General features: G+C 40.0%; 2 protein-coding genes across 8 annotated transcripts in view; one reads left to right on the top strand and one right to left on the bottom strand.

The window, feature by feature from the left end:
- LOC105933289 (dual specificity protein phosphatase 19) overlaps positions 1-17,843 on the bottom strand; it is a 28,864-nt gene extending 11,021 nt beyond the window's left edge. The window contains exons 1-3 of one of the 2 annotated variants that reach the window (XM_036126781.1): positions 17,743-17,843; positions 13,231-13,470; positions 6,023-6,069 (exon numbers count right to left, since the gene is read on the bottom strand). In XM_036126781.1, the coding sequence (XP_035982674.1) occupies positions 6,023-6,069; positions 13,231-13,459 (276 nt within the window). In that variant the 5' untranslated portion in view covers positions 13,460-13,470; positions 17,743-17,843. Of the gene's footprint in view, positions 1-6,022; positions 6,070-13,230; positions 13,471-17,570; positions 17,713-17,742 lie in introns of those variants that run through there. The other variant, XM_036126780.1, reaches the window with a different exon arrangement.
- nckap1 (NCK-associated protein 1) overlaps positions 16,796-21,801 on the top strand; it is a 51,371-nt gene continuing 46,365 nt past the window's right edge. For 3 of the 6 annotated variants that reach the window (XM_036126774.1, XM_036126773.1, XM_036126772.1), the window contains exon 1: positions 16,796-17,120. In XM_036126774.1, the coding sequence (XP_035982667.1) occupies positions 17,013-17,120 (108 nt within the window). In that variant the 5' untranslated portion in view covers positions 16,796-17,012. The remainder of the gene's footprint in view (positions 17,121-21,801) is intronic. The other 3 variants (XM_036126777.1, XM_036126776.1, XM_036126775.1) reach the window with 1 other exon arrangement.

Below are 21,801 nucleotides of genomic sequence, written 5' to 3'. Positions count from 1 at the left end.
TTCCTCCTGGATTGTCCTGTATTTAGCTCGCTCCATCTTCCTATTAGCTCTAACCAGCTTCCACGTCTCTTATGTTCTCTAGCAAACCTCTAAGGTCTCCACAGAACAGCTGGATTTCTACTGAGATCAGATTACACACTGGTGGACTTTGATCTAATCAGGTGTGTTCTGAAGGCAGTGGGTTAAGCACTGGATTTTTTTAAGGGTTTCGGAGCAAATCAGAACAAATTCCAAAGCACCCCACAATTCTTCGATTTGATTTTGTATACAATTTCATAAACAAATCGTTTTTCTAGTAGTTTGTAATTCTATGCTACCTTGTGTTAGCCGATTGCATCAAAGTCCCAGTCAAAAGAAAAAACATTTATGTTTGAGGTTGTTTTGTGATGCTGTCAAAATTGTTCAACGGGGCATAAAAATGTTTTTGCAAGGTACATTTTTAGGCTAACAGAGTTGGCTTCCTGGCGGAGGAGCTACATGGTTCCTACCGGATCAGTTGCTCTGAGATACATCTAGGCTAGGCCCATGACCACTGACTGCCTTACACTGATAAATTGATTTTAAATTCTATCCATTTCCAAACAGGTGTAGGGACCACTGTGATATGCTCTGTTTTTTTTTTCTGGTGTTGCTCAGGAAGCTGGCAGCAGAATTATGAATGAGATAAACCTGACACTGTTGCTGCAATCTAACCTACCGAAAATAAAAGCATGCACTGGTTGATCTGTGTCCTGTTTTGACAGGAACTCATTCACAACACCTAGGTTTTTTTTCTTGCTGTAGCCTCAGTGGTTTATCAAACGGCACATGGCAGAAAAAATGGCTGCTCAGGCATTTTCACACAAATGTCAGGTTTTATCAGTTTTAACCTGAGTGCAGGATACGTTCAAATCACATGGCAGGTCTCAGATTGTGCGCACCAGTTTATTCCCCACTGGATCCGAGGAGATGAACGTGTGTTAGGTGTTCAGCAGAGCAGGTTCCTGGTACATTTACTGTGAGTTATATTTGATGGACGGAGTTTCTTCGTCAATTTACATTAAACATTGGAGAGGCTAACTGTATAAACGTGCCATATACAGTGTAATTTTTTTTTCATTACAAGAACCGCCTAAATTATATGCTTAAGCACAAGTGATTAAAACCATATGTTTACTTACTTATTGGACAGAATGAAGGACATTGGAGAGAAAAAGAAAGCATTTTTGTTTCGTTGTAACTAAAACAATGTTAGCGTGGGAATCTAAACTCCAGACTAGAATCTAGAATATGTATGAGTGATTAACTGAAGACCGTTTTCACTAGGATGTGTTGAGCCGGACATGAGTCATGGGAGAGGGCTGCTGTAGTGAAGTGAAAGGGAAATGTGACTGCCTTTGATCGGCAGGAGGAGCTTTGCTGTACCTGCCCAGGGAAATGTGTGGCATCATGTTGGCGTCTTCAGTTCTGTACAAAATTACACAGAACAGTCACATTTCATGTGGTGCTCTGCAGGGGTATGCTCTGATAGGGATCTTAGAGCTGTTACACAGTACCTTATCCAGCACTCCCTAAATAGGAAACTGGAGACTACATTTGAGGCTTTAACAAGATCTGTCAATACTAATATTGCTCACACACACACACACACACACACACACACATACATACAGTATATATATATATATATATATATATATATATATATATATATATATATATATATATATATATATATATATATGCTCCTTTTTCTTGATGTTTCCATCACTCGGGATGGCCACATCGATCACAATGGCTGTCCTCTGCTGCTTATCAATGATCAAAATGTTGTTGGCCATTACCATTTTGTCCGTTTGTATCTGAAACTCCCACAGGATCTTAGCTCTGTCATTCTCCACCACCTTGGGGGGTGACTCCCATTTTGACCTGGGGGTCTCCAGTCGGTATTCTGAACAAATGTATCGGTACACTATACCAGCCACTTGGTTATGGTGTTCCATGTATTCCTTCCCTGCTAGAATCTTACACTCTGCTGTGAGATGCTGGATGTTTCATGGGCCTCTTTGCATGGCCTGCACCTGGGATCTTGCCTGGTATGGTAGATCTGGACCTCTATTGCTCTGGTGCTCAAGGCCTGCTCCTGGCTGCCATGATCAGTGCTTCAGTGCTGTTCTTCAGTACAGCCCTCTCTAGCCACTGAAATCTGTGATCCTATCTCAATATGGCTGAACCTAAAGGTGTGACACCTTCATTTTAAAATCATAGTTAAAGTAAAACTGTAAAGGTTAAAAAAAATTATTTTCTCCAAAGGATCAATCAGTTACGGTTTCTCTGCACGCACATATCATCATCAGACATTCTTCTTCTTCTTCTTCTTCTTCTTGTTTTATGGCGGTTGGCAAGCAACTTAATGATGTGCATTACCGCCATCTACTAATCATCAAACATTGATTTGGTATGATGTTGTTATTATTCTGGCCTGGCTGTCTGTGCGTCTGCCTCAGCACCCAGCAATTATTGATCATCATCTGCACCTGCTCCCATCTGACACTTCCTAATTAGCTGGATTCAGTTCACCTGGAGCTCCGCCTTTAGAAACTGGGTTTCCACAATCAGCTGGCGCCAGATAACTGAAAACCATTTAGTGAGGTTGTGTTTGCCGTTCATCCTTGCCTCCCTGTCATGTTTCTGATCAGAGGACTCTTTCACAATGGCAGAATTTAGAGATCCAGGATAAGCGACAGAGCCAGGCTTGACCCAGTGTGATCAGTGCGTCCTGGCTTTGTCCATTTCACAAAGGCCAACCCAGGCTGAGGAGGTGTGACTATGTCAAACCTGGTTCCGCCTCCCCCTTTTTTCCACCTTGAGGTCAATCAAGGATTCAGTGTTGCTCCAATGGACGAGACCAATTGTGCTGTTAAAAACTGAAATGCTGCAGCGGGAATTTCAAGAGAGCTGGACAGAAATAAATGTCTGCAAACCCTAGAGGACCCGAAGGAACGTTCTCAAGAAGAGTGGGCTGAATTTCCCCCACATCAATGATTGAGAAAGTCTTTCAATGTAGTAAAATTAGTGCAGCCCATAATCCTAACTCAGTAATGTTGCTCATGCAGAGGATCTTTCTGATTTGAATTTTAAATAAAATCATCTAAAAAAAAAGTTTTAGCAGCGCAGACGCAGCGAGCATTGCTAGATTATTGTACAGAACTTGAATTACAGCAGAATTTAGTATTTCTAAGAGTTTTCTGAGTTCTCTGTCTTTTTCTAAAAGCACAGGAATGAGCTATGATAACCAGGATTTCTTGGGGCTCTTTCTTCTAAAGCGATTGCAAATGGCCAAAATCTGCTCCTTGACAATTAGGGTTCTGGATCAGATTTACAATCTGAACTTTCAGCAGAGATTGTGCGCCATCATCTGATATCATCAGATAACACAGCCGGATTTATGAGAAATCATTTGCTCTGGGATCTGGATTCTTTCTATTACGTTTTTTTCTACATGGACACTGCATCATGTGAGCTACTGAAATACATTTTAAACTTAAAATACCAAGTTCAACACTTTTCAAATGACTGTCTGACCAGAGCATGTGCTTCCCTGTTGGGATGGGAAATAAATCCAAACCAGGTGAATCTTTTGTTCATTCTGCTCTCCTCTGATAGTTTGCCAACAGATTCAGGAATCAGCGCTTTTAGCGTTTCAGTCAGTGACCACTCATTCGTCAACATGACTGGAATCACAGACTGGAAAATAACACCAACAAATGTCCTTCGGGCAGTTTTTTTCCTCTTATGTGAGACTGATGTTGGACCAGACGCCACCGTGACTCAAAGAGTACAATAAGAGCGGGCCAGACTAAGCCGGTGCATGACCTGCAGAAGGACCAATAGACCATACCACTACTACCGTCACCATATTTTACTGTCGGTAGGCATATCATTATGTTCCTTAAATGCTGTGTTAGTTTTCATTGTTGATTTATAAACACTGACTGTAATTTCACACATTTCACATGGGCCCAGGTTAGTTTTGGGTAGCTTTGCTTCTTTAATAAATGTTGTTTTCTAAAGACTGCCTCATGCATTTACTCTGGTTATCTGTGCTTGATCATTTGTTTAATTACCTGAAACATTTCAATGTGAAAAAATAAAAATTTAAGGAGCAATACGTAATAATGACACGTAGTGTTGCAAATCGGAACAACACATACACACAGCCTGCCACGGAGAACAGCCGTTTCCTCAACGGTCCATTGCTGTCGTGAAACCCCACTGAAGTTTCACCTACTCAGGACAGGTATATGATGCTGTATTCTGTTGTATTGACTAAGACACTGTTAATGGAGAGGACCGATTGTTAATAGGGAATGTTTCTTTCATCCTGGGTGACAAATGAGAATTTTGCAGTAAATTTCATTCTCCTTTAGGAGAGTAAATGTTTTTTCAATGAACTCTAACCTTTGTCAATACAAATGTAGGGTTAACAAGTAAATAAAACAAACATTAATAAAACTAATTTCTTATTTCTAGCTCCCTATAAGCCACTTTTTAATACAGATGAAAACCAGGTCACCAAATCAACTAAAACTCTCTCTCGAGTAAAAAACAAATAATCATAGAAAGTAATTTTATGAGCTGGAATTGCACCTCAGATAGCATCTTCACTGCGCTGTGAGTTCATCAGTGTTGGGTATTAGGCTCTGGTTGTGGAAGGTTTGCCGACTGAGTGAGTTTGTGCATCAGATTGTGGGATTAATTTGATTATGTCCATCACACCTAAAAGTTGCTACCACGTATTTGCTCTGTAAACATAGAGAGTGAAACTGGTGCATTGTGTCAGGGATACTGTGCCACTAACACACAGTTATCTGCTCAGTGGTGAAGTGGCTGGACTGAGGGCCTGTTCTTCTAAGTCTGAGGTCCTGGTACTTACCCACAATGCTTTGGGTACTGTCAAGGTTAAGGCAAGAAGCAAAGCTCTCGATTTACTGGTCAATCTAACTGCCAATTCTCAACTATGGTCAAGAGATATTTATCCTGGCTGTAAGAAAGAGGCCATGGATTCAAACAGCTAGAATTAGATTGTTCTCCAGCGGGGCTGGACTCCACTATGAGGAACTACCGGTACCTTATTTTTTTCTATAAGCCTCCAACTGTGAGTAGATACAAGCGCAGAACCAGAACTTGCTGGTTGGACAGAATACCTCTTCTAGTCCCAGAATGCCTTGGGATCCCCAGAATGAGCTGGGGTGGAAAAGATGTCTGGGTTCCATCGTGGACCTGTCACCCCTGCAACTCAATCTCGGATGGATGGATGGATGGATGGATGGATGGATGGATGGATGGATGGATGGATGGATGGATGGATGGATGGATGGATGGATGGATGGATGGACAGTTCTTGATATTAAAGATATTGATAAGATATGTGTGCAGGTGCACAGAAGCTTTTTCAGGACTTTGAAACTGCTTGTTGATTAGCATGAAATGCTCCTGAAACAAAGCAAACAAGTTCCAAAAGATTAAGGATTTGCTCAAATCATACTCCCTGAATTATCCAGGCAAATAATTTCTGTTTAGTTTTTCACCTCTGCTATGAGAATATACCTCGGTTCAGATATATTGTTTGACTAGTAGGAAAGGATTTGTGTAAAGTGCCTGTAGGCCAACCGTCACATCTCCTGTGCATTAGCAGCTAGCAGAAAAACCTACTTAAGGCAGCCAGGGTTTCATCCCAGAAACTGGAAGGGAAAGGTATTTGTAATCTTTCTAATTCATCACCCTGAGACTGCACAGGCAGCAATATGCTCATGCCTGGGAGCAGCCACTGCAGAGAGGAGCAGCGCTGAGACATCCTGTAATCATTTACTCCCTCTGCTGAGCTAAACTGTCACTGCATGAGTCATGAAGCTCCTCAGGCAATTCGCAGGGCTGCAGGAGGAAAGCTCGTCTACATGGCCCACTCTAAGCTCATGTCACTGCACATGCTATCCCGGCAAAGGCAAGGTCACGCCCGCACTATTGATCCTCTTGTACTGACCTTAAATCTCTGCAGGGTGTCAATGTCGTGGGCTGCATCCTGAGAGGCTGAAACGGCAGAAACAGCTCGATCAGAAGACAGACAGCAGGGCATGTTCCCTTAGCAGCATATTCATCAGCTCCTAAACATTTAAAAGCTAGGCTAAATCTGATTACATTCACTTAAGAAAGACAACATTTATCTGTCTCTGCTTCCTCTGTGGGATCTTAAGCTCCGTAGACAGATGGATGGAATGAAAACAAGGCTGGGTGCAAACATCATGTTGGTTTTTCTATAATCTTCTGACAGTTTGAGATCAGTAAGGCAACAACATAGACTCAGAAATGATGAAGGACGGTCTTTGTTTTCTATTTTGTATTATCATAAACCTGTAACTGATACTTTGATAAAGGATCCTTTGGTTCACCTTCAGCATTCAGTCTTCTCTGGTAGGAGTTAATCAGCATCCAACATGTTGAACTGGTAAATATTTGCCCACATGCCTTTGCAAAAGTTCTCCAGATCTATCAGACAGACAAAGACTTCCTGTCTGATGTAGTCTTATCTTACTAGTCACTCCATTTTCCTCTCAAGGAGGCGACTTACTTGTATCTGAGAATGTAGTTGCCCTCGCTGTGATAGTGAAAGTTAAAACCCCTGGAAAGCTGTATTTTCAGCTTTCCAGCGGCCAGCTGATGATTTTAACTCCAGGTATTGTGTTGTTTTGGTGATGCTCAGTGTTGTTTGTGCAGAACATGCGATTTGGAAATGTGGCTTAAACCTTCAAGTCAGGTTTTATCTGCCTATAACGCATCCTCCCATAACGCTTTAGGAGATTGATCTGAATGATTTCTTTGACTAGTTGCATTGGTTGGATGGGCATATGGAGAAAACCCCCTTCTCCTGACCTTTCTACAATGAGACCCTTGTAAACTTTTTTTAAGCTCCCTACAAAATATTGCTTAAAGAGAAAAATGTTAAAAAATTTGGAAAGTACAACAAGTGACATTTACTTAAGATTAATTGTAGTAGATGTGAACTAATGAAAACCGAATGATGAAACGGAAACTTCAAAGAAAGCGTAAGTTTAAGGGCAACCCGCTTATTTACTTGAGTTGTACAGGATGAATGCTGCATTATGTGTGCTAGAGGTTTTGAAAAGATCCATCTTGGCCATATTTATTACCAATAAAAGGCATTTTTTAAGCGTGTTTCAACTTTAAAGACTCTATGTCTTTTCACTTTTAGGGAAAAGTAAAAAAAAAAAAATTCAATAAAATAAGTTGGAAAGCAAAAACTGCAGAGTATCAGCAACATTATCCCTTAGTGGGAAACATCCAGACACAAAACCCCTTCTGCACAGCTGCAGCTGCAAGCGGGGAAGATATCGGTCAGCAAAAACCAACAGTGAAATAGCTCAAAGCTTCTGGGAGGAGAAAAAAAAAAGGGTTAGATCTGAAATTAATTGTATAGTTACACCAAACGTGGCTTATAGGAAACTGCTGAGATAAACATTCAGTGCTATCTACAACTGCATAGCGGCACATTGGTTGGGGGGTTTTTTTTCCTGAGAAGACAGAGCGGACGCATTGTCACGGCGGCGCTTGAATGACTAACGCAGCCGGGGAAGAAGGTCACAGAGCAAAGGAGGAGGTGAGGTGAAATAAACGAGTGAATATTTCAGCTGAGAGGCAGAAAATCCCTGACAGCTAAATAGAAAGAGCAGCTCTTTCTCCATTTGTCAAACGGCTCATCATGACAACACCAGCAGTAGTCCTGAGTAGTGAAGCTGGAAGGAGATATATGGGCAGGAAACAGAGGATGATGGAAGGAGCTCCTCCAGGTCTCCTGCGTGGATTCTCTGCGGCAGCTTACGTCTTCAAAGTGCAACATTTGCACTCTCTACATAAGCCAAGACACTTTGACATAATGCCAAACTCCTGGTGCCGGGAAGTAAATCTAAACCCAAGTGATAGAAAGGGAGCGTGGAAATAAGCCAGCTGTGTGTCACCAGTGGAGAAAGAAAAGATTTAAAATGACATATCTGTGAAAAGATGCGAGGAGGCCTTTAATTCTTCTTAACTGCGGAACACAGACAGCACTTACTTTATTTTTATTATTCAGCTTGAGAAGATCTGAAAAAATGTTTTGGCTCAATTTTAATTTCTTTAAGAATGCTGACTCGGCCTGAAACCTCTCGAATAAAAGCTGCAGTGCATGAGATTTGATCGATTTAAGGGCAGGAATCCAAGATGTACAGTCATTAAAAGGGAAGAAAGAAAGTGCACCCTTGGCAAATTCCAGGCTCTTATGTATTGGAATATAATAATTAAAAACAATCCCTTAGCAGGCTCAAAATATATTCAAATCTATTCTAAATGAATAGAATACTCAAAACATTCCACATTGTCATTAATTGTTTACCAAAGATGACCGCATCATTGAAAAGTTAAATGAAAAACTAAGTACACCCCATGATTCAGCGATTTTTCCCCCCATCCGTTAATGGTTGCGGACATTTGATTGTGTAGAGCCAGGTTCCACCGCAGTGTTTGAATCAGGTTGAGCTCCATACTTTAACTAAGCCTTTACGACGCCTTGAATCTCTTCTCCCTCAGTTATTCTGTGATAGTTCCGTCATTGTCCTGTTGAAGAAACACAATTCTGCAAAGTTTCAGCTGCTGGACAAACCGCCTCACATTTGACTCTGGACTACTTTAGTATAAGCGTGGTTGAATACTTGGCTTTTCTTCAGCAGAGACAGGAGACGTGCTCCGAGTTGATGGGAAGACGGGTGGAACTAAATACGTGGGCAATCCTGAAAGGAAACCTGCAAAAGGCAGACGAGAAAAGACTTGAGGCTGGGGTGGAGGTTCAGTTTCCTGCTGCCTCACAGCAGGAGGTCTTGGGTTCGAACCCCGGGTTTGGCCTGAGGTCTTTCTGCATGGAGTTTGCATGTTCTCCTTGTGCATGCGTGGCTTCTCTCTGGGTACTCCGGCTTCTTCCCACGGTCCAAAAACATGAGGATAGGTTAATCGGTTACTCTAAATTGCCCTTAGGTCTGTGTGTGCATGGTTATTTGTCATGTGTGTCTCTGCGCTACTGTGTGACGGACTGGCGACCTGTCCTGGGTGTACCCCGCCTGTCTCCCTTTGACTGCTGGAGATAGGCGCCAAAAAGAATTTTTAAGGCTAGGTATCATTGTCCTCCTACGATCATGCATATTATGTGCCGGTCTGGCTTATCAAATCCTAATAAAATGCATTCAAGTTTGGGGCTGCAGTGTGACAAAATGGAAAAAGTTTAAAGGCTCTGAATATTTATGCGAGTGGCTCTGGGTGGTAACCTCACAGGCTTTTTTAATGAGGTGAACTAGGAAAAATAAACGTGTTCTGGTATTCAAATGGCGGGCTGTGAGGTCACCATTATATTAACCGCATTTTCAAAAAAAGATGGCTGACACGGTGGTTCATCTGCAACCCCCTTTGCAAGAGCTGCTTCTTAATGGCGTCATCACAGATTGCTAATATTTGAAGCAATGAGCAGGCGGCTACATTACCGTCGGCTCAGACAAAATGAACATTTTGACTCCATCAGTTGTAATGGCCGTATGAGTCACCTCCATGAGCCAAACAGACGCAATTTCTCCATGAATCCCTGTTGAGGGATTTGCTCTGTGATTCTTGCTACGAGGTCAAGCGTTTGCACCTGAAGTGAGCAGCACTTCAGAGCTCGTCCGGGATTCAGCGCTGAGCTCAGGGACACTTCAGAGCGGATGGATGCACGCTGACACCTTGAGACATCAACCTGTGTCCTTCAGCGGCAGGACAGGTCACTGTCTCCCTGAGACAAATTTAAATTTAATGACATTGATTTATTTGTCATTAGGGATATATTTATTTAATACAGAGACAATGACCTTTGTGGACTTCAAGGCTGAAGATTTAGAGTATCATTAAATCTCAAGAGTGACCGCGAGGCCCTCCCAGCATGCAAAGATTTTTTTTTTTTTTTTATAGACGTACTGCTTGTGTGGTAAATTAGTTGCATCAAGAAAGGGAGTTACGTGCACACCAGCAGGTAAAGGTGCAGGGCTGAAAAAGCTTCCAATAGATAAAGAAAAGCCTGCACGCTTGACGGTCACAGCATTAATGGACAGCGCCTCGGTCCTGCTCTGGTCCTCATCCAGTCAGACGTTTCCATGTCTAGACACTCCACAGGTTCAGGCTCAAAGACATGACAACGATGTAGATTTCAAAAATACCTATCCGTATCTCATTTTCATCACGCACCTCAACACAATAAAGAAACTAAATACAGGCAGATAAACCGCGGGCTTCTCCTTTTTTACAAAGCTCATTGCAAAAAAGGTACAAAAAAGGTGAAATGGAGATACAATGACAGAACTCTACGTGCCCTCAAATTAGGAATACTTGGTATGGTTTATATAGGTTTAATCATTTTGTGAAGTGTTTTGTTTTAACTGTATGATTTTTTCCCCTAATTATAAATATTAAAAAACTTGTTTTTATGTCATATTCCTGATCTCTGTGTTTGGGGGTTAGGCTCTGCGATTTGAAAATGTAAAAACGGTCTCCTGTTTTCATATATATATATATATATATATATATATAAACACATACATACAGATAGATAGATAGATAGATAGATAGATAGATAGATAGATAGATAGATATAGATAGATAGATAGATAGATAGATAGATAGATAGATAGATAGATAGATAGATAGATAGATAGATAGATAGATAGATAGATAGATAGATAGATAGATAGATAGATAGATAGATAGATAGATAGATAGATAAAACAAGAATACTGAGGTCTATACAATATTTGTCTCACACAAGAAATACAAATACAAAACAAATTCACATTCCCTACTATTACAAGCATGGAGAGTGATTGCGATCTGTAGATTAGACTAGTTAATTGTTCATATTTAGAGCATAAAATCTGTTCAGAGCAAATGCCAAGCCTAGTATGTGAACTTTTACAAAGTAATGACCTACTTGAGGAGTTTCAGTCAGGCTTCAGAGCTCATCATAGCACTGAAACAGCTCTGGTGAAGGTCACTAATGATATTCTCATGGCCTCAGATAATGGACTTGTGTCAGTACTTGTCCTGTTAGATCTCAGTGCTGCGTTTGATACAGTTGATCACAATATTCTCCTAGAAAGACAATTTCTGCGACTGCAGGCATGTCTTGACATCAAAACCTAGATGACTTTAAAGTTTCTGATTTTAAATTCTGACAGGACAGAAGTTTTCATCTTCAGACCAGTCCTTAAAAAATAAAAATCTTAATCAATCACTTAATCTGGATGGCATTAAATTGGCCTCTGGTAATAAAGTAAAAAATCTTGGTGGTATTTTTGACCAAGACATGTCATTTAAATCTCATATTAAACAGGTTTCCAGAGTTTCCTTTTTTCACCCGCGGAATATTGCCAAAATTTGAAATATTCTGTCCAGGGGTGATGCTGATACTGTTCTCCAATTTGCATTGCTTGATTGTTATTTCATCTTTTACCTGTTTGTTCTCTGTCATTTTATTTACTTCATAGTAGGTACACCTGGTCTGGCGTTCTGTTAGCTGTGACATCATCCAGGGAAGGCAGATCACCCGCTATTACTATATAACGTAGAAAAAATTCCTGGATCAGTGTGTGCTTCTGTGCTTTTTTGTCTATCTTATTGTGTCTCTGCTCTGTCTTCTGTAACCCCCAGTCAGTCGAGGCAGATGACCGTTCATACTGAGCCTTGTTTTCCTCCCTGTTAAAGGGGAGTTTTCCTCTCCACTGTTGCTTCATGCATGCTCAGTATGAGGGATTGCTGCAAAGCCAAGGACAATGCAGACGACTGTCCCTGTGGCTCTATGCTCTTTCAGGAGGAGGGAATGCTGCTTGGAGAGACTTGATGCAATCTGCAATCTACTGGATTTTTCTTACATAGGAAACTTTTTGACCAATCTGTATAATCTGACCCAATCTGTATAATCTAATTGAATTTGATTTTGGAAAGTGCCTTGAGGTGACATTTATCATGAATTGGCACCATATAAATAAAATTGAATTGAAATTGAAATCTTCCTCTGTTGGGTTTTCAATAGTTGCAATTTAAGATGAATACCAACACATAGGAGTTGATGCATTGCCATGTATTCAGGAAAAATTTTAAAAATGCTGCTGCTTCTATGTAACAAAAACTTTCTGCAAGTCAATATAAGAAATTTAAGGGCTTTTTTTTTATAAAAAGGTTTGCGGTCCCCGGCCAGGTCTGAGCATCTTGCCCCTGAGCTCCACTGTGTACCAAAGTATTCAAAAAGCCAAATATGAGGCTAACTGATAACAAAAGCTTGGTCCATGTTGGGTCATTGATGAGATGCAGCAAGAAATCTACAACAAAATGGCTGAGAAAGAAGAGAATCAAGGTAACACCATGAAATGATGTGGTGGGAACATAAGACAGCTGTGCACAACCAGATATATTAACGGGCTGCACGATATTAAGAAATGATGTAATTGCATTATGGTTGTTTAGTATTGCTCCCTGAGAGGCCATAAACTGGCCAAATATAGTATTTTCGTGCAGTGTTATTTTGAGTGACTTGAAATATACCAACCTGCAAAATATTACACCAAGCTGTCCTTTGTGATTGGCATAATACCCACACTGATGACTGTGATTTTACATATTTTGCTCCCACACATCAATTTGAGAAGAAGAGTTGGTCATATTGCTGAAAATTATTTTTATAAACCAAACATCTATTTTTTTTTTTTTTTTTGTATTTTTAGGAGAAAATAAGATTTACTTTCTTCCAATGATTTGTTATTACATTTTCAAATAGTTCTACTTTGAAGGACATCCGAGCATTTCTCATTTTCTGTCAGCTAGGAGTAGCACCTGCAACAAATGTGGAAAATGTGTGGAATAGTGGCAACTCGTTCAGCTTTATGGATGTTTTTCTTTTTTCATGTCAGTTCTTGTTCAGCAAGATTATCTGGGATTCACAGTTGTTTTAATCATTAAAAATATATTCAGGAAACATAGCTTTATCCAAGATCACACTGCAGAAGCAGAAACCCCAGCGTTGTAATGTCAATAGGACTGTGCCATCTCTTGCAGAAGCTAGTTGGTAGTGAAATGGGAAAAGCTTTTATAAAATGCAAGAATTAAAGCAGCTGTAATAATCAAGAGTGTTACCTAGCAGCAGGAAGGGTCTGACAACACCAACTTGCAGATCAAGGCTGGTGTCTTCTACAAAGCCACATCCACTCTCCTCTGCCAGCACCTCAACCTCCTCCACCTCTCCTTCTGCTCCATCACTCCTCCTTTCCAGCAACGTCTTGCCAGTCACTGTGGTCACGCGGGTCGACTGCTTCTTCAGGCGTTTTTTGGAGAAGCCCTGGATTTCCTGAGACAGCGAGTGCATCACACCTGGCTCTGCAGGGAGCAGGTGGAGACAGAGGAAACATCAGATTTACAAAGGAAAGGTTATCTACCAATGAAGGCGACATAAAGGTTAGAATGTCGTTGGCAGACAGAAAGACTCACTCTCTGGTTTAGTGAGGTCAAGAGAGGTTTGACTTACATTAAAGCTGCTATGCTAAAAACAGTTTGAGCAAGTCCAGATGATGACAATGTCATGGTTTTGTAAACATTCTAAGCTTGTCTTACCTAACTGGACCCACAACTGTGGGTGTATATCAAGGCAACACACACAAACACACAGCTTCTGAGTGGGACAGCTTGGAAAAATCTAAAAGAATCAGCCAAGATGTCAGGAAGGAACTCCATGAGTCTAGTTCATCTCTGGATACAGTCCCCACATGCCTGAATGTGCCACATCCATCTGTTAAAATGATTATATGTATAATCTATCTCCCATCCTGTTAAAGAAGACCGATTGTGCTATTAAATAGGTTAGGATAGGTCTATAGGCTATATAAAACATGCTCATAAAATTTTTTTTGCACATCATTCTCAGATGATGAGATTTCACCTCCCTAGTTTCACCTATTTTGAGCGCCTTTCAGAATCGTCTGTTTCAGGACTTTAATGCAAATAAGCTGTTAGCTGGCCACGTCCCACATCTCAATATTTACAGTCACCCTTTATACACGGGAAAATGGCTGCAAATGGATGCACAATGACACAGCCGTACATTTTTGACCTAGAAGCAGAAGAAGCGGAGCCTCCTGCTCAACCAGCAGAGATGCATCAAGAGGTTCTGCATGGTAGGTTTCTACACAGACAGGGCGATCCGTAGCCTATTGTTAGTGATAGCTTGTGTTAAATGACGAATCCTGTTCATGTCGAGCAGCTACTGTACACCATATAGAGTGGTAAAACCAGTAGATGAAGTGGATGGAGCACGCTTGTGTTGCTCGGTGAGTGGTTGGGCTCGGCTGTGGTTGCTAGATGCCCGCCGATTGTGACTTAATAATTGGGAGGTTTTTGAAACGACTCATTTCCTAGACACTGACAAAACATTTACCTATTGCCAAAAAAGCTCAATGTTGTTGTTTTTCAAGCCTTGGACTGCTTCTAGAAGAAGTACAGAGTCAAATGGAAGTACAGAAACATGCAAAAAGTGAATTTTGCATTATAGGTCCCAAGAAGAGGGCTGATGTTGAGCGTGTGTTAATGAGGAATGTGATCATCAACCTCAGAAATAAAGCAAAAGGCCTTTTGAAGTTGCTGCTCAGAGTGTAATTATCCACAGTGAACCAAGTCTCGTATCACTATGAGCTGGAAGGACCACCCAGAGAAGAAGAAGCAGTTACTCATAAAGCCATGTAAAAATCCAAATTACAGTTTCCAAAAACTCAAGGTTAGAGACTTTCATTTTTGTAGACATGTCCTGTGATCTAATGCAGATATAATTTAAGTGCTTAGCCGAAATGATCATCACCACATTTGGAAACTTTAAAAAGCTTGAAGCCTGAGAACATCATCCCAGCTGTGGGGTACAGGGGTGGCAACATCATGTCAGCGGCCCTATCATTTCTATGATGCTGTAAACGTGCATGAAATTGCAAAACTTAACGAACAAAAGGGAACCCACTACAAAAAATGAACCCTCACATAATTCTCTGGTATAGGCAAGTAGGGAAAGATATACAGTTGTTTCTAAAGAATTTTGGCCCCTGCAGCTCCTTATTCCTGTAGTTAACTGGTTCGACAGGGGGTAATCTTGCCTGTCCTTTCCAACCAGATGGAAAAAACACAACCAGTCATGGTAAAAAGACAACAGAGTGCTCCCAGAAAAAAAGTTAAAAACAACTAAACACAAAAACTATCAAGGTCTCTAAAGGAAGATATTCTTTTTAAATGTGTTCTCTCCATGCAATTCTTTATTTTTCACAGGATGTTTTTGTTCTTTATAAAAATTAGGTGAATACCTGAAAATGCCTTGCAAAAGCACTCAATGTCCTGCTTAACCTCAGCCCTTTGTTACATTTATGAAAGTTGAACAAATGTGGAACTCTGGCAATTAGTTATCTTCCATTCAAATTTCAAATTTTTTTGGGTTGATAAAAATGGTCATATTAAACAAAAGTGGAATTCAGAAAGATTAAAAACAGAAAAGGCAGATTTGGGGAGAACACAAAAAAAGGCTACATGTTGTGCTGTGTTTTGCTGCAGGGGGTGGGGAGGCACTTTACCTTGAGAAAATAACATTATGTGGAAATACTGAAGTAATGTCTTAAGACATCAGCCAGAAAGTTAAAGTTTTGGTACAAATGGGTCTTAAGAGGACAACGCCTGATCACACAAAACATTGATCTCTATCCCAAGGAAACTTTACAGGCAGGTCAAAAAAAGGTGTGTGCCAGCAAGCCAGATTACAAACCTGACTCACTTATACCACTTTTGTCAGGAGGAATCGGCCAAAACTCAGGCATACCGTTTTGAAACGATTGTGGAAGAATACTTCACAATGTTGGACCCAAGTCATACAGTTTAAAACCTAAATCTCCCAAATATTAAATGTATAATATATATGAAATGTATATTTCATATAAACGTGTTCTGGTGTATAATATATATGAAATGTATATATATATATATATATGGAAAATGTATATATATATATATATATGTATGTATTTTTTTTCCCCAGACAGATATTTTTCAGACAGATATGCTATAATGTGTATCTGTATTGCCACCCAATGGCATTTCGTTTAGTTTTTACAATATAAACAAGATTTGGTCCTTTGATTAATTTAAACCTTAATAAGATAATTCTTTCATTATTAGGTGGATAATGAAACAACTGCTTTTTAAATTTCACAGGCAACATCCAAACAGGGTCCTTGGTTTATTCATCTTCTCTGTCATTGTAGCTATTCGGTGTCTGGAAATTTGGCTACCACTCCTCTTATTTAGACCACACTGTCTCTCATTTATTTTTTAGAAAGGTCTTTGTAGTATAATGTACCATGGTATAGGCCTACGTGTAACTTTGGCCAATATTTCTCTATGTGGGTATATTATATTGTGTATCTTCAATGCCACCTCGTTTTTAAGAATCCATCATAATTCGTGCCAATTTTTTACACTACAGACGGGATCGCGTTTCTCTTTTTTCCGTTCGTTGATGAATCAAAATCTTAATCACAAACTAACTCATTCATTTGGTAAATAAAATATTAAATCGACTACTTTTGAATTCTTGACGAGAACACGATAACCCGAACTTTACGACGGTCAGTGAACGCACCACGCACCAGTCTCGTAAAAAACCAGGACAACTCCTCATCCCTGTGACCGAAAAAAAAAAACAGACAGGGAGACAGAGGGGTGGAGTACAGGAAGCTGCTGTGCCTGAAAACCTAGCTGACCATGGGCGAAATCTAAACACTACAGAAATCACGGCTTCGCTTTTTCTTCATTTTTCGGACCCTGCGGATATTTTCCTTTTTATTTTAGTTTTTTTCTCCCCCTCTGGATCAGGATTGGAGATTTAAAGCGAGAAGATGTCTCGGGGAGTGATGCAGCCCAGCCAGCAGAAACTGGCAGAGAAACTCACCATCCTCAACGACCGAGGCATCGGGATGTTGACCCGTGTTTACAATATCAAAAAGGTTCGCACACACATACACGGATGTGTCCTGGTTGAAGGTAGAAACATGTGAACAGTCATTAAATGGACTTCACCTGTATCCCAAACTGCTGCCACTGTTAGCCCTAGCAAAACAGGAACAGATATCAACTGAGTTGGGACTTTCCATACAATTGTAGCTTTATATATAACATCAGTATTTTCTAATTAAGTGGGTCATTCAAAAATAAGGATAAGCTTGTATTTACGGAGACTCGCGCTCCTAAATATCCCCTCCCATCATCCCTGCTTGTGGGTACAGCTAGCAAAAGCCGTCGCGTTAGCTTGCGGTAAAAGTTGTCCACCGGTTTTCAGATTTAAACTGGTTTTTAGGTCGAGTTAAACTCAAATATAAACTGTTATTGTGAACATGTTTTCACCCCCAACCCATTAGACGCCACAAATAAAAGTGAAACGAGCGTTCTCGCCAAACCTTCAGGCCTCCGCTGGTGCTAACAGCTAGCTAGCGTCGGCTGGTAATGGCGGCGGCTCCTGGCTAATCCAGCAGTCGGGGCGTCGTCTCTGCTCCACCGAAACCCCAACCACGAAGCACCAAAACACCCAGAAACAAATCCCCCCCCATCCGTCCGCCTCACGGCTCTGACCTGGGAGGTTGAAAATGCCGAACCCGTCAGCTTTTCTCGGGCCGAACCTGCAGCTAGCAATATTTAGCTTGCTATACCAATTAAATAAATAGGAAAATGAAAATACTGCACTGCCAATGTTTTTGTTTTTAATTATAATTTTAATTTCTTAACCTCATATTTTTTCTCAAAGTTCTCTGCTCACTTTGACGATAAAATACATACATCTCATTAAGTATTTTCTTTTAATGTTTTGGTTGAGACGTGTACGGTTTTCTGAACAAGTATGTTTTAACATTTGGCAAGTACTCCATTAGGTTTTAGTTTAAAATAATGGATTGCATCGATTAGGTAGGATCATGCATTTTATACCACTTGTATTAAAGTTGTTTGTTGTGAAATATTAATTGACTCGGAAGAAAAACCAATACAGGTGTTTGGCTGATCACCAGTAAGAGCCAGTCAACAGGGTTGCCAGATCTGACTGGCAGTTTCCAGGCCAAACACCACGTAAAACCCGCCAAACTCCAAAAAAAAGCTCAAATCTCAACCTCTTTTGAAAGTATGCTATAGGTGTAGTGTTATTGTACACACAATAAAGACCATACATGTCATTAGCAACAACTGCACCTAAACAAAGAAAAAAAAACCTGCATATACAGGCTCCCCACAAAATGTGTAACCAGAAAACCAAATAGGCTAACCTGCACACAAATATCACTTTCCCAATCATGCCGTTAACCGCAAAAAGTTAGTATTAGTCTACTAACATAAGTTTTACATCTAACTAAATACAAAATGTATTTATTTCTGTTACAGAGTATAGATCAATTTAACATTTCTCTTTCTTAACCCCATTTAGGGTGTTTAAATGGACAATGACCAAAATCTTTCATAGAGACACTTGACTAACCAATGATCATTAACCATTGATGCTGTCAGGTTCGAAATTAAATAATAAAGTGATTGCAAGAAAATGGCATTTTGTGTTAGCTTTTTACTTTTCTGCCACACATTGAATATTTAGCTATAAACGGTGATTGTTAAAAACCCACCAAATCTTGAGAAAAGCTGCCCAAATTTTAACTACCTGCCCAAAGCTATTATTTCCAGCCCATCGTGTGCGAACGAAGCCCAAACCCATCCAATATGGCAACACTGTCTAGCTGATAGATTCCAGCCCAAAACCAACATAAAACCCACCCAACTCTAAAAAATAAAAAAAAACAGCCCAAATCACATCCTCTCTTGAACTCATGTTAAAAGCGAGTAATTATTTCACACACATTACTATTACACAAATAATATAGAACAAGCTATTAGCAAACCATAGCACTAAAACAAAAGAAGAAGAAAAAACATTGCACATACAAAATGTGCAATCAGGGAACCAAGTATCACGTATCATTGCAACGCAAAAAATGCTTTCAACAGCCTCCCGACATGAGTTGTAAATCTAACTTGATATATAATCTATCTTTCTCTCTCATGAGTAACATTTCTCTTTCACACGCAATGGAAGCCATGAAACGAGTTGATCAGTGGAAATCTTATTGGGGTGTTTATAATTTAACATTTAGATCACACATAAAAAGGCCTTTGACCATAGACAATGTAAGGTTATGCCACTGAAACTTTCTGAGCACAAAAGGTTACAGCTGTAGAAAAACTGTTTGATAGTATGTCTGGAGCCCCATAATATATTTTATCACAATCATCATCACAGTATTATCCACCCATTGTCTTCCACTTATGAGGTCGGGTCGTGGGGGCAACAGGTCCAAGACGGTACCCTAGACATCCCTCTCCGCGGCGTCGGCGCCAGCCCTCTGCTGTGCCAAAGCTGCTCCTCTTAGGCTACGTTCACACCGCAGGTCTTGATGCTCTATTCAGATTTTTTGCTGAATCTGATATTTTTTGGGGTGTCCGTTATTAATAAATGCGACCGCCATCATACTGCTGTCTGAACGGTTCATGGCTGCAAAGCTACCCGCTAGGGCAGATAACCAAAGGAGACGTCACACATGGGCGCGTTGTTCACGGAGGTAATGGTTAATGTAATCCTTTCTAGAAGTGTTCAATACGGCTGCAACTAACCGTTACTTTTGTCAACTACTCTATATGAGTCGGCTAATGACGATTATTTTTTGTATGCACGATCATCACTTCATCATCACTTCAGTTGCTTGTAAAACTATTTTGACGCACCTGTTCTTGTCAACGCACCTTTGAACTCCTCTTTATTGCCTCTTGTTGTCACTCTCCTTTATTAGCTTTATAAATGATCCTCCATAAAATGTTCATTTTAAATTTTAATTGACTTAGTTTATTTTTAATATTTCTATCAAAGTAGATTTTCTTTTTTTTTCTTTTTTTTTTAAAAACACACAACCTTTCGACCCTCAAGCTTTTAACGTTGCTTTATGTTTAAAAAGATTTTAAACTACTATAGTTTTTAGATTACCCAGAATGGCATCCATCTTATTTTGAACCAACAACGTGAACTAGGCCTGAACGATAAACAAAGTTTCTTCTAGGATTTTTACTTTATTTTTTTAACCGTGGTGGATGGTCAATGGGATCACTGTCCTTAAAATTTCATTGAAATGCAACATACATTAACCTTTATGAAATAATGTAGGAATTTGTATACATCGCTTGAATGCCCACTATGTACATCTAATTTGACCAAAAACAGTATTCAGAGGCGCACACACATTGAACAAGGTACGTGATTCAAGCTGGGAGGTAATCTGGTAATTATTTTAGTGCAATAGTTCAAGAGAAAAAGAGACTAGATCAAAAACTATATTTATTATATTTATACCCGTTTTTGTAATCCAGGGCGGAGTCATCATCAGCTTTTGACACGCGTTATACATTTGCATTCATTTATTTTTGTGTATAACGTTTGCCTTGGTTAAAAGCACTCTCAGTACAATCTAATAATAGAAATAGCTCAATTTATTCTTCATTTGGAAATTGAATGTAAAGGAATTTCAAATTTTTTGCATAAATTGGTACTTGCAACAGTAACTAGCTCATTTTAGTTAAGTAACTTTAACAAAGCTACACAACCCAGTCTTTCACAAGTCCTTTCCTTAGTTGCGTCAGTATTCCTGATGTGAATGTGATCCTGCCATCGTATAGCAGTAAAAGCCGTAGTGATGCCAGTCAAAACTGCATGATATTAGCTCCATTTCAAGCGTATGAATAAGGTTGTACACAGTGTCCGAAATTAACTTTGTTATTCACCGGCCAAGTTGGCCGGTAGATGTAAAAATCAACCGGCCAGGCATATTTTTTACCGGCCAAAATATTAATTTTGACCAGACCTCAACTTTTATAAAAATTAAGAGTGAAATTATGTTAATTATGGGGGGCGTGGTTGGGGGCGTGGCTGACTGGAACCTGGAAGAGAAATCTTTGTTTCCTGAATTAAAAAAATAGATATATTGTAGTTGATTATAAAAGACACAATATGAATTATCAGATTCACATCCAGCCGATAAAAAACACTACAGATTATCATTATTCTATCCATGTTGGTCTTATTTGTGAATGAGGCAGAGTTTCATCAAGCCTGTACGGTCAGTGGGGGTTCTAGACCAAATTTAGCAGGGGGGGCCAGGGTGGGGCCAGTGTTTTTTCACAGGGGCACAGAACAAAAGATTGGGTGGGGGGGGGACTTAACAGGTCAACATTTCATCGTTTAAAATATTAAGTAAGCCAAAGAGCCAATTGTGGCTCTGGAACTGCAGGTTGCAGACCCCTGATCTTTTCTCAATACAGCGGGAGCTTAACGTGAAACAGCTTGATTTTAATTATTGTTATTTTTTTTATATTTATTTTTTAATTATTTTATTATTGGGTAAAACCATAAACGAAAAAAATGCAACTGATCCAAATGACCAGTCAGTCACGTTATCTTTGTCAGCATTTATCATCCTAAGAAATTTAACATCATGTTTTTAGTAAGGGGCCATAACAGGGGCCAGGAACAGTTCTACAAGGGCATAGGCCCCTGTTGGCCCCTGTTCAGAACCGCCCCTGTGTCTGGTTCAAATTTTTCCCCTCAGC

This window comes from Fundulus heteroclitus, chromosome 22, assembly GCF_011125445.2.
Source record: "Fundulus heteroclitus isolate FHET01 chromosome 22, MU-UCD_Fhet_4.1, whole genome shotgun sequence".
Lineage (NCBI taxonomy): Eukaryota > Metazoa > Chordata > Actinopteri > Cyprinodontiformes > Fundulidae > Fundulus > Fundulus heteroclitus.
This window is presented reverse-complemented; position numbering and strand designations above follow the sequence as displayed.